Source organism: Manihot esculenta, chromosome 8 (genome assembly GCF_001659605.2).
Source record: "Manihot esculenta cultivar AM560-2 chromosome 8, M.esculenta_v8, whole genome shotgun sequence".
Taxonomy (NCBI): Eukaryota; Viridiplantae; Streptophyta; class Magnoliopsida; order Malpighiales; family Euphorbiaceae; genus Manihot; species Manihot esculenta.
Window position 1 is genome coordinate 35,702,606 of NC_035168.2, and position 14,866 is coordinate 35,717,471.

Genomic DNA, 14,866 nt, shown 5'->3' on the forward strand with positions numbered 1-14,866 from the left:
TTCAATAATTTTCATCAATAAATAATATGTCGCACAAGACACTTAATTTTATGTTTCAATAAAATATTATGCTGGAACACGTAAAATATTGTAAAAGGTTTAAGTATTATTTACACTTTATAATTCTGTAATCAATAATGACTGCAGAACGATAAATACGGTGAAAGCAATGCAAAAGCTCTCGATTTTGGCGTTGATCCAGTTGTAATGATTGATAGCAATTAATTGCTTGCAGTAGGAGTGAATTGTGGGTAAGCTAATTTTAGAATATCATTTATAATGACATTGTCGTAATATTTATAAAGGATTTGGGTACTTACTTTCCAGTGATCAAGAGCCACGTCGACCACTTTTTCATGGATTGTGTGGGCGCATCACTTTACTCCGATCCCACCAAACTCAACCCTGAAAAATTGATAATTTTGGTGTTTGGCCGACCTACTGTAGTCCGAGCTCCTCACCCGTATTTTTCTGCGGTTCTGTCCCACTGCAGCCTTATAGCTTCACTAGGATCGTTCGATCTGTTGTCCTCTTCCTTCCAATGGCCGAGACCCAATTGCGGCTCTGATTTTCATCTCTGCCTCTTCAAGGTAATTATCCTTTACTTCTTTCATAAGTAAGTCTGCATCTTCCTTGGAGTCCGTGTATATGACTAGGTGCATTTAGACAAAGAGCTGGCCTCAACTTGTAGAATCTAGTTTGGACCTGTTGTGCGGAGTAATTTGAAGCCCACTGAAACTGGGACCCCCTATTGTGCCTTCTGACTCTTGCATTGCAAATAGCTAAGTATGACCTCGTCTGGACTATTTTGTTTTTTCTTTTAACAAACGACACATCATGCGGAAAAGACGATAAACATTTCGCAATTTCAAGAGGATGGCTTGGCTTGTCGTTCCTGACCAGTGGATGGTAATTAATGAAGGTAAATTCCTTCTCCTCCCGCCCACGCAAGCGCGCGCTTAATTCCATTTCTTTTTCCTTCTTGTAAAACCGGTGATGCCAGCGATTTCTTACACCTGTACGGACTTAATTAACCAGATAAAATGAGATATTATCCCACACATTACCCACCATAGCCGGTCAAACCTCTTTCCTCCATGGACGTTGTCTGGCACATAAACTCATTGGAGGGGTCACTTGCTGCTAGCTCTTGGCGAGGAAATATGAAGAAGTTGTGCGGATGAGCCATGAAGGAGTGGCGGTGGTCATCCTGGCGGAACGGACAAACGCCGAACTGAACGGTGGTGAACTTCTCGGCGGAATCTTCGGCCCTGAGGTACCGAACACCAAATCGGTCGAATTCGGAGGACTCATGCCACAAAGCGCTGGTGACGTCGGTCACCTCAAGATCGATGGCGACTAAATCGGCATCGCCGACATGGCTTTTCAGCTCGGAGAGTGCGGAATCGAAGCTTGATTTGGTCACATGCTTCAGAGGGAACGTCGAAGAAGAGGAAAAAGAGGTGTATGCATTTGAATCTTGAGGGCTGTCTGGCCATTCGACTAGAAATGCGAGACCGACTACTTCTTTCGACCTATCGAGTTTGATCTGCTGGAGCCTTCCCACTCAAAAGTTGATCATCTGGTGGTGATGTCTGCTTTAATTCTTGAAGGTTGTGGTTTCTTCTTTTGCAGACGTGGTGTCGGCTCCATCATGCCTTCCTATCTGGTCCATTTCAGTGTCGCGACGACCTCACTTGTTGGAGCTTGACCAGACCAGCGACTTCCTCATCAGGTCGGCGCGCCTTTAACACCATCACGTCTATCTATATGGTCCATTTCCACGTCGCGCCGACCTCATTTGTCGGGTCTTGACCAGTCCAGCAACTTCCTCCTCAGGTCGGTGCGTCTTTGACAGCTCGAACTCTTTCCACTCCTGCTATTTCTATATATATATATATATATATATATATATATATTGTTTTTATTTTTTATTTATTATTATTATTATTATTTTATTATTATTATGTTTTTTATCTTACTAACTTGGGATTTTACAGCCAACCTGCCCATCTAACCCTTACAATATATATACGGCCGACCTCACAAAATATATATATCATTGATTCTTTTTTCTTTTTATAGAAAAAGATTAAAATCTATACTCATAGACAAGCGTTTCACCTCATCAGATCTCAAAGAAAAAGTTAGTAGTAATAAAATTTAATAAATGTTAAAATAAACAACGAGGGCAGGAAAATGAAGATTAAAAGACTGTCAAGATATTCTTGAACCAGCTGGGTCTTTTTTTTCAGCTAGGTTATTCAGCTGGGTTATTGTAAATCTCCAGCTTTCTTTTCGCATAAGCTTTCATACCTCCATGTGGATCTCAATGGGTGGATTTAGGAACTCCGGTGACGAAAAGATCTCCTTCGTTCCCACAGACGGCGCCATTTGATAACTCTAAATCTCCCTGGGCTCCATATTTGTTAGATCTGGTGATAACTCTAAATCTCCCTGGGCTCCATATTTGTTAGATCTGGTCCTCCCTCGTTCCCTATTATATGGATCTGATTCCTTTTTGGGCTCCCTGACGGGTCTGTCAAATGGGTCTCTCCATGTTCTATCTGATGAAAGGACCTGCAAAATAAGGAAAAATGGTCAGGGGTCCACCGGGAATACCCCGGCGGAGACCCTCCGACGTTCAAGTCAGGTTTCACGAATAAGAGTAGTATATCCAGTAAGAGTTGCAGAGAGAAAATAAAAATGAAGTCCAGGCAGGAGAAGAAAAAGAAGAAGATACCCCCTTGAAAGAGAAGACCCCCCAGTATATAGTGCTTCCTGTCCTTGTCACTCAGCTCCGTACCTACAGATGTGTCAGACACCTGCTCCATGCATAACGACCATTTAATTCACCCGGACACGCATGCGAACAAGGTTGGTGAGTGATTGGGGCTACTCCCCTATTGGGCTTGTGCTTGTATCTGACTCGGATTGTCCTGGGTCGTTTGGCCCAGACTCGTGAAGTCGGGCCGTCTTTCGAGCGTACAATCTGATGGGTTTTGGACCTGTGGCCTTCTTTTAGATCTGACCTTATTCCTGGGCTAGGAAAGATCTGGAGGTTATCAAAATTATTATAATTTTTTATAATTTTATTAAATTATTATTAACAATTTCAAAATTTTATCTTTTATCAATTAAATTTATTTTTTAGAATATATGTTTAATTAAAACAGTTTTCAAAAGTAATTAACAAAAATTCAAAAATATATTTTTAATTTTGAAAAAACAAAAAATAGTATAAAACGCACCCTCACATCTGGATCATCGTTTCGGAATTTGGCATTTAAAGACCACAGGGAAAATGGATAATTATCATTGACAACACTATCATACATAACTTACATTGAATGATATAGGTCTACAAACCAAAACTGATGAAATCTGGTGGGAGAAAACAATTGCCACAGTGAATGACAAAATTATAATAGTCAAGGGAAGGGAAAATAAAGCAAGGAACTCTTGTTAGAAGTTGTAGAATCAAAAGACCAATCTTGCAGCTTGCCAGAGTCTCACCACCTCTTTTAACACGTCAGGAACTCCCGGTGTATCCTTTTGACTTACTGATTGTGAACAATATATGAGTAACTGTGAAATTTTCTCCTTAAGTCATGCAACTTACATGCTGAAATTCACAAAATAAAATTTACAGTGGTCGTGTAAATTTGAATGGAAAAGAATACGTTTTTTCCTTTTTATTCATTTTTCTTTTGTTCATTAGTAACGTCTAACTGCCTCTCTATAATGACGTTATCTATATCTGCTACTTAAATCCATACATATGGATATGTCAAAATCTTTCAAGACACTAGGCCATTTAATTTCTCTCGGCGCGCATGTGAGTAAGGCTGCGAAGTAACTGAACCTGCTCTCTCTACTTTCTGTCATGTCATCAGGCTAAGTTTTATAAGGATGGGCCTGCGCGCGTACCTGATCCAGCCTGCTTCATATTACGGACTGAGACGCTCCGTGTGGACTGATTTGCTTATGAAAAAAGTTTGGTAGACCTAAATCTTTTCCTAAGGCCTGATCTTGCTCCAAAATAGGAAGATCGACGGACATCAAACACATAACCGCTTAAATTTCTTATGGATAATAACAAATTAAAAACTCCAATTTAATTCTATTTAACTCTCTTTTTATTATAATAACAAAAAAAACGATAGTAAAATTCATAAAAATAAATTAAAAAACTCCAATTTAAGTTGGTCGACTTAATTAACATTAATAAGTTTTAAATAATTGATATACTTTATTATTCTCATGTTTTATATGAGAAATTATTTATAAATGAGCAACATTAATGAAATATTGATTTTTCAATTTTCATATTAATTTCCTCCAATTAACACACAGGCAAATTTTGAATGTGTGAATCCACATGTTAGATAGGTGAATCAGCGAGGCAAGTAATCATGACCGTTCAATATTGTAGCATGTTTCCTCGTGTTGTTCATAGCAAAGCAAAACCTAGTTTTCAGAAATGACCAAATGACCACTTGGCAATGAGCTACACGGTGTCGTTTTAAACACCATATATGTCATTTGGTATACTATTTATAAGCCCCTTTTCCGCTGGAAGGTTTCATTTGCCGCTGCTCCTGCTCCAACTCCTGCTGCTCCTCCCGTTTCGAAGAGGCGAGGTGAATCCGTCGACCGTGTACTTAGCCTTTGCTCTTTTATCTGTGTTGCTTGTTTGATCTGTTCACTGTGGCTTCTGTAGGGTTTTGATTTAATCTCCCATTCTTTCATTCTCAGTAATTCTGTGAAATTATGCATCCGTTGTTAGGGAAATAGTTTAATAGTTAATTTTAGTAATGCGTATGTCAATGTGGCTATGCGTATGTCAATGTGGCTATGAGTTAAGATTATCTCTAGCTACTAGATCCATGGATGGGTTACTTGTTGGTTTTATGGCGTCGCTACTTTTGATGATTAAAATCAATACATGAATCCCTTTGAGATCGAATTTCTATTGTTAACTATGTTCAAACTTCAGATTACTAAAATGACTATTTTGATATTCTTTTAGTCTTGCATTTTCTGGAATGCTTAGGATGTGCCATTGTCGACGATCATGTTTTCATTCTGAAGTTTGAAATTTGTTGTTTTGTTTAACAACATAATTGGATTTTCTTTCTCGGTTGCGGTGACCCATATATTATTCTCCCTCCTTGTTGTTTTTGAATACTATTAATTTACTTGACTGGTCTGTTTGTAGCTTCTACATCTCCCGACTCATTTAGCAAACAGGAAATGTCCTTCTCCCTGCTGTTTTTGTCAGCATACTCCCTCTTCACTGCTTACTTAGTGCATCATATTGCATGAATGAGTCATGGAATTTTCGTTATTTAAAACTTTTTCTGTTACTGATAAGGGAAGGTTATAATGTCTATGTTCTCTCGTTCAGTTTTATGATTGATGATCACCTCTCTCTCGTGGAAGAGGAATAAGTTGTCATCTGAGCCTTTAATGTGTTGAGTTTTAGATTATGTTTTTCTTGGTTTTAATTCTGCTACCTTGGTTTGTTTTGTTTGTTCATGACCAGAAATGGCTGAAGGAACTAAGGTAGCTGATTTTATCCCTGAATCTGTGTTAAAGAAAAGGAAGAGAAGTGAGGAATGGGCTTTATTGAAGAACAACGAGCTGAAGACAAAGAAGGATAAGAATGCTGAAAATAGAAAGATAATCTTCAAGAGGGCTGAGCAATATAGCAAAGAATACAGAGAGCAGGTAAGCAACAAAATTACATAATTAAAGTAGTTTCCCTGTTCACTTTCCAGTGGTTGAAATGTCACTTTTTATGTTACATGTGATGTATTTTCCCTTTGCTGCATATATTATAGGAAAGAGAGTTGATAAGGTTGAAAAGAGAGGCCAAACTGAAAGGAGGATTTTATGTGGAACCAGAGGCCAAGCTGCTTTTCATTATTCGCATCCGTGGGTAAGCTTAGTCACCAAGTGTTCCTTTGAAGCAGGTTTATGGATGTATCTTTCTATCTCCAGCTCATACATGATCATATTTGTTTATTGAATGTTGAGTTTTCTAAAATTCCTTCTTGTTCCTTTGCAGTATCAATGCAATGGATCCAAAGACAAGAAAAATTTTGCAACTTCTGCGTCTGAGACAGGTAATATTTATTAGCCGTATGCTATATTAAATAAATAGAACTTTTACTCAGTTGTAGCACAACTGAGGTAGGTGCCTTGTATTCTAATCCAATGTGTATCTGGAAGTCTCTTAAACTTCTACATTTCTCTGATAGATATTTAATGGCGTGTTTCTCAAAGTGAACAAGGCAACCATGAACATGCTGCATAAGGTTGAGCCCTATGTGACTTATGGGTAAGGCAGATGAAAAATTCACTTCTTAAAAGCTAATAAATGCACTTGAGTTTGTGAAGCATATGTTTATTTTACTTTTTTTTTTGGTAGATATCCTAATCTCAAAAGTGTGCGGGAGTTGATCTATAAGAGGGGTTATGGAAAGCTGAACAAGCAAAGGATTGCTCTCACTGATAATTCCATCATTGAACAGGTAGTTGGCACTTGATAATGATCAGTAATACTTGTTTTATTTGTCTGCATGCTTTCTTGTTGATGTATTAGTTTCTGTATTTTAGGCTTTGGGAAGTTTTGGAATTATTTGCATGGAAGATCTGATTCATGAGATCATGACTGTGGGACCTCATTTCAAGGAGGCAAATAATTTTCTCTGGCCATTTAAGCTGAGTGCTCCATCTGGAGGTTTAGAGAAGAAAAGAAACCATTATGTGGAGGGTGGTGATGCTGGAAATCGGGAGGATTACATCAATGAGCTCATTAGGAGGATGAATTAGATCCTTTTACATTTGCTTCAGTCATTTTGATTTCTGTTTTTTAGAAAGTAAGGCTTCAGGAGTTTTGCATGCATTACAAGTTTTGAGCGAACTTTGTAATCCACACATTATTTTCTTTACCTTGGTTGAGTTATTCAAGTTATAAGGTTCTAATGTACCATCTTCAATTAGTTTTACTTTGCATTCTGTTTTGTTTCTCTATTGTGGAAGTTCATGATCCCATTAAAAATATTTTTGTTTGTTTTTTCTTCTGTGAGGTGATATTGGAACTACAACTCAGTAGATTTTGTTATGGAAAAAGCTGTTTGGGTTGCTGGTTTGAGGAAGCAACTGCATGCAAGTATTTTACTACACTTCTTTTGAAGCAGGATTGTTTGTTTGCGTCCAGTTTTCAAAATTACTATAATTTTGAATGGAGAGGATCAATTACAAGAAAAAAATATTAAATTTTTATATAATCTTGAACGATTTTATTTTATTTTTTTAAATTGAAAATGAGTTGAAATTAATTTTCAAGGCAAGGCTTAGCATGGTCATCAAACCGAAGGCGACTGTAGAAACCTACTAGTGGCTTTTGAAAATTTGGCTTTAAGCCATTGCCTGTCGAGCTCCGAAAGGGTGACGGCGAAGGGCTGCAGTTTCTCATTTTTATATATCTGTTGAAGAACTATTCGACTTGGATAATGGCTGTAATCTTTGGAGATGCCACAGCCGATACATGCAATAATCCATCTCTTCAAACAACGAGCCCTAAACCGATATGATCGACAGCAAAGCATTAACGAGAAAACACTCGTTTTCAAATCACAATATCAGACTGTCTCGCCATAAAGCAACAAAGATGGAAAGCCATGATGTACCAACACAGATCAATAACCAATTTAGGAAGGGGAGGAAGGCCAAACGTAAGTGGCGATAAAATCAATAACATAAAAACAAAAATCATAATTGAAACCATCCTCTTCTCAGAATGGCTCGCTGCCAAAGGCGGATCCAGAATTTAATTTTAGAAGGACAAGTAATTTATTCAATTTGAGTTTAAATACATAGATAAAATAGGTCATATATATAAACAATAGGTTAAAATAACTATTAGTTAATTATGTCCCATAAAAAAATAAACATTAGCCGAGAGTTTAAACTAACGTGGGCATAATTTTATTTTTAAATGAAGGCATTAATAAAAATTAAGTTTAGTTATGATAATAAATTTTAGGAGTAATAGAGACAAAATTTTATTTTTAAAGGAAGTGTAATAATAAAAAGTGTATTTATTTATAGTAGAATTTTAAGAATAATGGGAGCAAAATTTTATTTTTAAGTGAAGACAGAGTAAAAATTATATACAATTATACACGAATTTGCCCCACTGTGCATCTGCCCTTGCTTGCTGCGAGAGACAGAGAAGCAAAAAGACCAACAATTTGAGAGAAATTACTCTCTAAAAAGCTAGAGATTTTTAGTTACTGTTTCTCAAATCTCAAATCAAGACTCCCTCACCATGAAGGAACAAAATCTAAAGTCAGAATGTACCACACAGATTAACAACTGGTCCAGGATGGGGAGGAAGATCAAATCTAGATGGCAGTAAATTAAAGAACAGAAAAGCATAATAAACACGAAAAGTTCCCTATAGAAATGATTCCTTTAGATTGATTGATCAAGAAAGGCTAAGAAGTATAAATTAGGGAATGCAGTTCCAGTTTTAGTTTTAGTTTGAGTTCTACCTACAAATTGAAATTCAACTGAAACTTGGTATGGTACGGTTGCAGTTGGATTTTTAATATTTAAAATAAATTTGTATAATTTAGAAAATTTATTTAAAATTAATTAAATACATATATATATACAAATCATATAATGTGCATATATTTGTAAAATTAAGCATGAAAAATATTAATAAAAGTATATATTTAATTATTATTTTATTTATATAATTTTTAATTATAAGATACATACGTAACAAATGATTAAGTATATTATAAATATAATAATGCACTTATAATTAATAATGATAAAGTGATTTAATATTTTCTAATTAAAGTTATTAAAACAAGGTTGATAATAAAAGATAATTGGCAAAAGTAGCAAGAACTATACTTTATTATCAAAAGAAAATTATCAGAATGACTCGAGCAAGAAAAGAAATTTGTTACTTTTAACTAAGTTTTTTTTAAAAAAAAAAAAATCATAATATTAACATAAAATTAATTTTTTAATACTATTAATAGTAACAATTTAACTTAGTCTCAAAGTTTATAACTTTTTTCTTTATAATATGAATAAAAACTCTCTTAAATTTAATTATAGAGTAAATGACTAAAAACTTATATTTTAAAAAAAAATTGTAGTTCTTATTAAACTAAAGTTATTATTAATTAAGCTTTGAAACTTAAAAAAATAAAGAGTAAAAGTACTATTGCAGCTCTTAAAATATGCGTTAATCATGAAAACCTTAAACTTTTTTTGTTTTTTTATAAAAAAAAACAAGTATTTAACTATTAAAATAGATTAAATAAGTCTTTTAATTTAAAAAAATAAGAAATTATAAGCGCTTTAAATATTAAAATAAGATAAAAAAAAAGTCATTCAATTGATAAAAAAAAAAGAAAAGAAATTAATAAAACCTAATTATTTCCAACTAAAATCCTACCAATATTATGCAGGAAAATCTTCTGATGCATAATGTCCTCCATATCTAGTCTTTAACATCATAGTGAAAGTCTATGTAGTATGGAGCATATTGATAAGTTATTATTTATTAAATAGTTTCATAGCTTTTATATGTTTTTTTTTTTAAAATGAAAATTGGAGATTGAAAGAGTAGAATCTAAAATCTTTCGATAGAAAAACCAAGATATCAATTCTCACTGAAAGAGAGGATTCAATCATATCATATATTTTTCGCCTGATTTTTATAAAAAAAAATATTAGCCGACCTTTTTATAAAGTATTATTTTTTAGAAATTAAATAATTATATTTTAATAAAATTATGTATAAAATATTAATTATTAATGAAAATTTTAGAATATGAACCGACTTTTTTTAAAAAAATCAATATTTTCATAAGCACATGAATCAAATTAGTTATATTTATATATAATATTAATTAATTAAATGACCCTTTTGAATTGAAGAGATGGATGGTAAAAAATGCTGGACCGGCTGAAGTTGGATTGCATTTATCACCAGACTAAATATGTGAGTGCAGCTTTTATATATTTATTATTTTTATCATAATCACTGCTATTAATTTGATTATAATCTAATATTACTTAACATAGATTTATTTATACTTAAAAAAAGAGATCAAGAACTTATGCCACTATCAAAAAAAAAAATTATCATTTAATTTTTAAAATTTAGTGAAACTAGAAAAATACACTTATATAATTAAATAATTAATCTCACAAAATCATAGAACTAAATAATGGGTTTTTCATGACTGTTGACACATATTTTGAGGATCAGAACAGACTCTTTAAAAAAAAAAAAACAAAAAGATTCTACCCCTAAAGTAATTCCTGACGTAGCAGGCTACATCCAAGTTGCAATTCCAAGTTTTTATAATTCCATCGTCTTTGATCATCAGTAACGTTATTGGATAAGTATTTAGTGGAAAATGTTAATACGCAAAAGTCTTACAATAGGATAAGTCTAAATTATATTCAATTTAATCTATATATGTTTTAAAAATTCAATATTTTCATCTGTAGTTTAATTCAGTCAAGCTAAAACCCCTCCAAGAAAACAGAACTTTGAATTAACTATTTATTTTTTAAAAATTGAGAGAAAAAATTTTAAACATAACCTTTTTTAGGCTACCCCTATAAAATACGATAAAAACATGCTTTATTTACACTGAATCAAAATTTTGCAACGTTCCATCCTCTTAACTAGATTATTTTGTTAGCAGGCATTCAACGGTCTTAGCAGGTTAGCTTCCAAATACAGTTTCCACGCCCTCAATGGGCTTGCATCTCCAACACCAGGTGTATTAATCCTAGGCCTAAGGCTCATAAATACACCCCTGGCTGCGAAACCCAGTAGCTCAAAGGAGTCCATATAACCATGCATCCTTGAAATGGTTCCACCTTCGTACATGGATCCCATTCTGGGAGATCGATCAGTAGAAATGGGTTCCTGGTGTTCCCCTTGAGAGGTAATGTTTTGTTTTGGTTGGATTTCAGGCTCCAATGAATCATCTTCAGTAAATGCACAGCTTCCCAAGCCAAATGAATCCCAATCAACTTGTTGTAACATATCACTGGCCTTCTCCGTGCTTCCTGCATTAGGATGTTGCAGTTTGATCAACTGTTCACTTGCCAACTTGTCGACTTGAATTTTCAGTTCAAGTAATCGACTCTGAATTCTTGAAGCTACAGCATCATACAATTTTCTTCTTGATATATGTTCTATTCCTTCTACATTCAGCAAATCATCAAAATGGATTGGGTCACCAACAAGCACCGTCACCTATAAGAACCATGTAAAATAGCATGACGTACTATGGTGAGAACAATGCAAACCAAAAGAATTCACAACAGTACCAAAAAAATGGAAAGAAAAAAAAAAAAAGATGGTACTAAGATAAGGTGATAACTTGTTCCCAAAAAATGGAGGAAGATAAGGTGATGACTTGCTCACAAAAAATGGAGGCAGAGGGTGAGGAAGGAAGCAGGAAAAAGAATGAAAAACAAACAATGGAGAATATAAGGATATGCTATGCCATAGAATAAGGCTGGCCAACATAATCATGTTCAAAGAGCAACTACTGCCTAGAATGGTGTTGCCCAATTTACTAGTTGATAACTCCAGCTCACTAGAGGAGCATCCCACCTTCCCAACACAAATACTATCATAATACACACTTTCAGAAGGTTGACTATCCATTGATTTTACATTCACCCAAAATTTAAGCCCTCAGAGTCTCAGACGCATCTAAAGAACACATATCAGTATTTTAGCACCAAGTGAAAGCACCAAACTTGGAAGCTTGCTGTGTAATGTCACAAAGACAAAAGAATCATGCTGCAGGGGGGTGGATCACATAAACTGTGAATACATGACCAGGGATTCATATTTGACACCAGAATAGACATATTGGAAATTTTATTTGGAACAACTGATCTTGATTAATGACAGGTTGTACCACATTGGAGGAAGAGCACAATAGCACATGCTCAGATACTGTCCAGGCACTGTCAATCCTAATCCAGAAACTGATGACAAAGAAAATAGCAGTGGAACAGACTACATTGATCAGGTGAACTCCATTCATCCAGGAAGGAAAAGAATGGCTAAGAAGCTAGAACCGTCCCAACTGTTAATGTGATTTTAGACCTTTACCTAAAGGAGTGATAAAGAATATGCAAGCAACAAGAGTAAATGGACAACATACCATTTTACCAATCCTCGGAAAGTTGGCTCCTATAGGCATTATTTCCTGCATGCCGGTGTGTACAAAGGGAATTACTATAGGAACAGTATCAGCATCAAGGACCAACCTATTAACATACAAAGACAGTCAATTCAAAGCATTTCAGAAAAAAAAAAAATCAACTATTTCAAACACACTCTGCAATCAAACAACTGCTCCTTCAATGAAATGAAACATTTGCAAATAGCTTTTTCTCCTTTCCTCAAATATTGCTAAGTAGAAGTATGAAAGTTGGATGTCACTCCACCATCCTCATTACCTTCCAACACCTCTCTTTGAAGACCCAATAGTCCTTCCACCATCACGAGATCGACTCCCTTCTGGGAAAATATGAACCCATCCACCATTGTTCAACTTTGCAATAGCCATATCCATGCCCTGCAAGGAGGAGTAAGATGAACAGATGTGTCCTATTAGTGGAAGGAAAAATTGACAACCAAGAAATAGAAACATATGGTTGGGGGGTTGGTCGTGTGAGAAAGAGGCAGGAGATAGTGGCATCTACCAAGGAATTTTTCTGTTATCTTCATTTTATAACAAGCAAGTGTTCAGATATTTAACCTTTCACTATCAATTGTAGAATTTCATGCTTTGCAACTCAAAATCCATCAATGGGTTTTAACACTACATAGCAACTAATCATAAATTTTAACAGATGGAAGTATTAACTTATCAAATTACCTTCTGATAAATTCCATCACCACGTGAGACGGGCAATACTTTGACAGATCGAAAAAATGCAGAAGTCACAGGATTGCGAAAACAGCGGTCAGTTGCACAAAGTGTCCATCTTAAGTTCTGAGCATCCAAAAGTACTCTAGGAGGAAGTAGTGAAGCAATAACAAATGGATCATCCACAGAAGCAACATGATTGCTCACCTGCAAATGGTTAAAAGAGTTGACAATCAACTCATCATCATAATCCATGATCTACTAATTCAAACTAGAAAAATGAAAGGTACTGAATATGCATATTCCGGTTTGCATAACCTAGAAGTGCAATACTCAGGTAAAATTAAGCAGGGTAAAAGAAATGTGATATGTAGGTTAATATCGACTGAGACTTACCGTTAAAAGAGGCTTGTTCCTTGGCCTATGAAGCAATGCATCATGTAATTTCTCTAACCCATAGACCTGTAATATAAACAAAGCATAAGAGATCATAAGTCCCGTTAAAATACTGAGAAACTCAAAGAAGAATGAAAATATCAGATTATCAAAAGGACAAAAAAAGAATTCATCACAAGCCACATACCTGAACGTGATTAAGACCATTCATAAATACATGACACATATTTCCGAGGAGAGGAACGGCAATAGACTGAAGCATGCGAATAATAACAGAATCTTCTTCAGCAGTAAAGTCCTTACTAACTGCAGTCACAAAAATCCAATAAACAAGTCATGATTTAATCAACAGCTCCTACAATAAGCTGAACTATCTTTCCCATGGCACCATCTTAGATATTATGAACATAAGTTTTTCCTTCCGAATCAGAGTTCCTACAGTTTAAGTTACTAATAAAGCTTGACCAAAAGAACAAATCCCTACTAAAATCATTAAAAATGAAATTACGCCACCAAATGCAAGGCATTTGAATCTCAAAGCTGCTATAAATGACAGAAGTGCTACTGCCTATGCATAATTTTCTATTATTGATTATCAATTAAACAGGATCGATCATATAGCCTAAACTAGCGCGGACACAAATTAAACAATACACGTTAATACCAGCCAAACAGTGCACAAAAGAAAAAGAGTAAAAAACTTAAAAACAAAATAAAGGAACGGACAAGAAAAGTCTATCAAAGGTGGATGATCATAGAACAAACTCCTTAACTGCACCAAAGCATAAATCAATAATTAAGGAAGATGAGACACAGTGTAAAACATGTACAGCGGCATAGACCGACCTCTTTTACGATAAAAGGCAGAAGAGGACTGCAAAGAGCCCTGGCGAAAGTCCCGGAAGCGAATCAGCCACCGTTGGACCGTAGAAGAGAAGTAACCATCGGAAAAAATCGGCGGCCGTCTGCGATGCCGGTCCACTGCCACTCGGAACCGTTCTCTGAGCCGAAGCTGCAATACTCGCGCCTTGCTTTTCCACAGATCTGCTCTTTCAATCCTGTGTACGGCCATTAACGTATATGAAAATATATTCCGGTAACGAGAAAGTTTCAGAGCTTAAACAGTTAAACTGTCGGTTTGTGCTTATTAAATGAGGAAGACGGATGCGAGTGTCGAGAGAAGGCGGAAAAGCGCAGGGCCTTGAGGCGTTGCTTTTAGGAGGAGAGAGGGGCGAAGGGCCTAGGGGTTTGGGTTCAACCGATCTTAATTAATTGAAAAAAAAATAATAAATAAAATTAGTGAAGCATACAGGATGCCTATGCTAATTTATACTTGCACATTTTAAGTTTCCTTTTTAATTTGTGTAACTGTAGTAAGAAGTTTCGGAAAAGAAAAAATTATAGCCAGAAGTTAAATTAAATTTAAAAAATTCAGTCTCTATATTTTTGAATTTAAATGATTAATTAAATCACCATTTATTATTACATTAATATTAAAATTTTAATTATTATAAATA

At 35.0% G+C, this 14,866-nt stretch overlaps 2 protein-coding genes across 3 annotated transcripts; one reads left to right on the forward strand and one right to left on the reverse strand.

Moving 5' to 3' along the window:
• Window positions 1-4,570: 4,570 nt before the first annotated feature.
• Window positions 4,571-7,000, forward strand: LOC110619981 (60S ribosomal protein L7-2). Of its 2 annotated transcripts, none has more exons than XM_021763510.2 (7): window positions 4,571-4,643; window positions 5,549-5,733; window positions 5,847-5,944; window positions 6,074-6,131; window positions 6,267-6,346; window positions 6,437-6,539; window positions 6,625-7,000. In XM_021763510.2, the coding sequence occupies exons 2-7, from the start codon at window positions 5,551-5,553 to the stop codon at window positions 6,838-6,840; spliced, it is 738 nt and encodes a 245-aa protein (XP_021619202.1). In that variant the 5' UTR covers window positions 4,571-4,643; window positions 5,549-5,550; the 3' UTR covers window positions 6,841-7,000. The 2 variants fall into 2 exon arrangements, with proteins under 2 accessions (XP_021619202.1, XP_021619203.1); XM_021763511.2 differs by having other exon boundaries at window positions 4,576-4,660.
• A 3,676-nt stretch (window positions 7,001-10,676) lies between these two features.
• On the reverse strand, window positions 10,677-14,633 carry LOC110619990 (tafazzin). The gene is made up of 7 exons (XM_021763523.2): window positions 14,196-14,633; window positions 13,537-13,655; window positions 13,350-13,415; window positions 12,963-13,160; window positions 12,541-12,659; window positions 12,243-12,348; window positions 10,677-11,317 (listed from the first exon to the last, which is right to left on the reverse strand). The coding sequence occupies exons 1-7, from the start codon at window positions 14,419-14,421 to the stop codon at window positions 10,751-10,753; spliced, it is 1,401 nt and encodes a 466-aa protein (XP_021619215.1). The 5' UTR covers window positions 14,422-14,633; the 3' UTR covers window positions 10,677-10,750.
• Window positions 14,634-14,866: the final 233 nt, after the last annotated feature.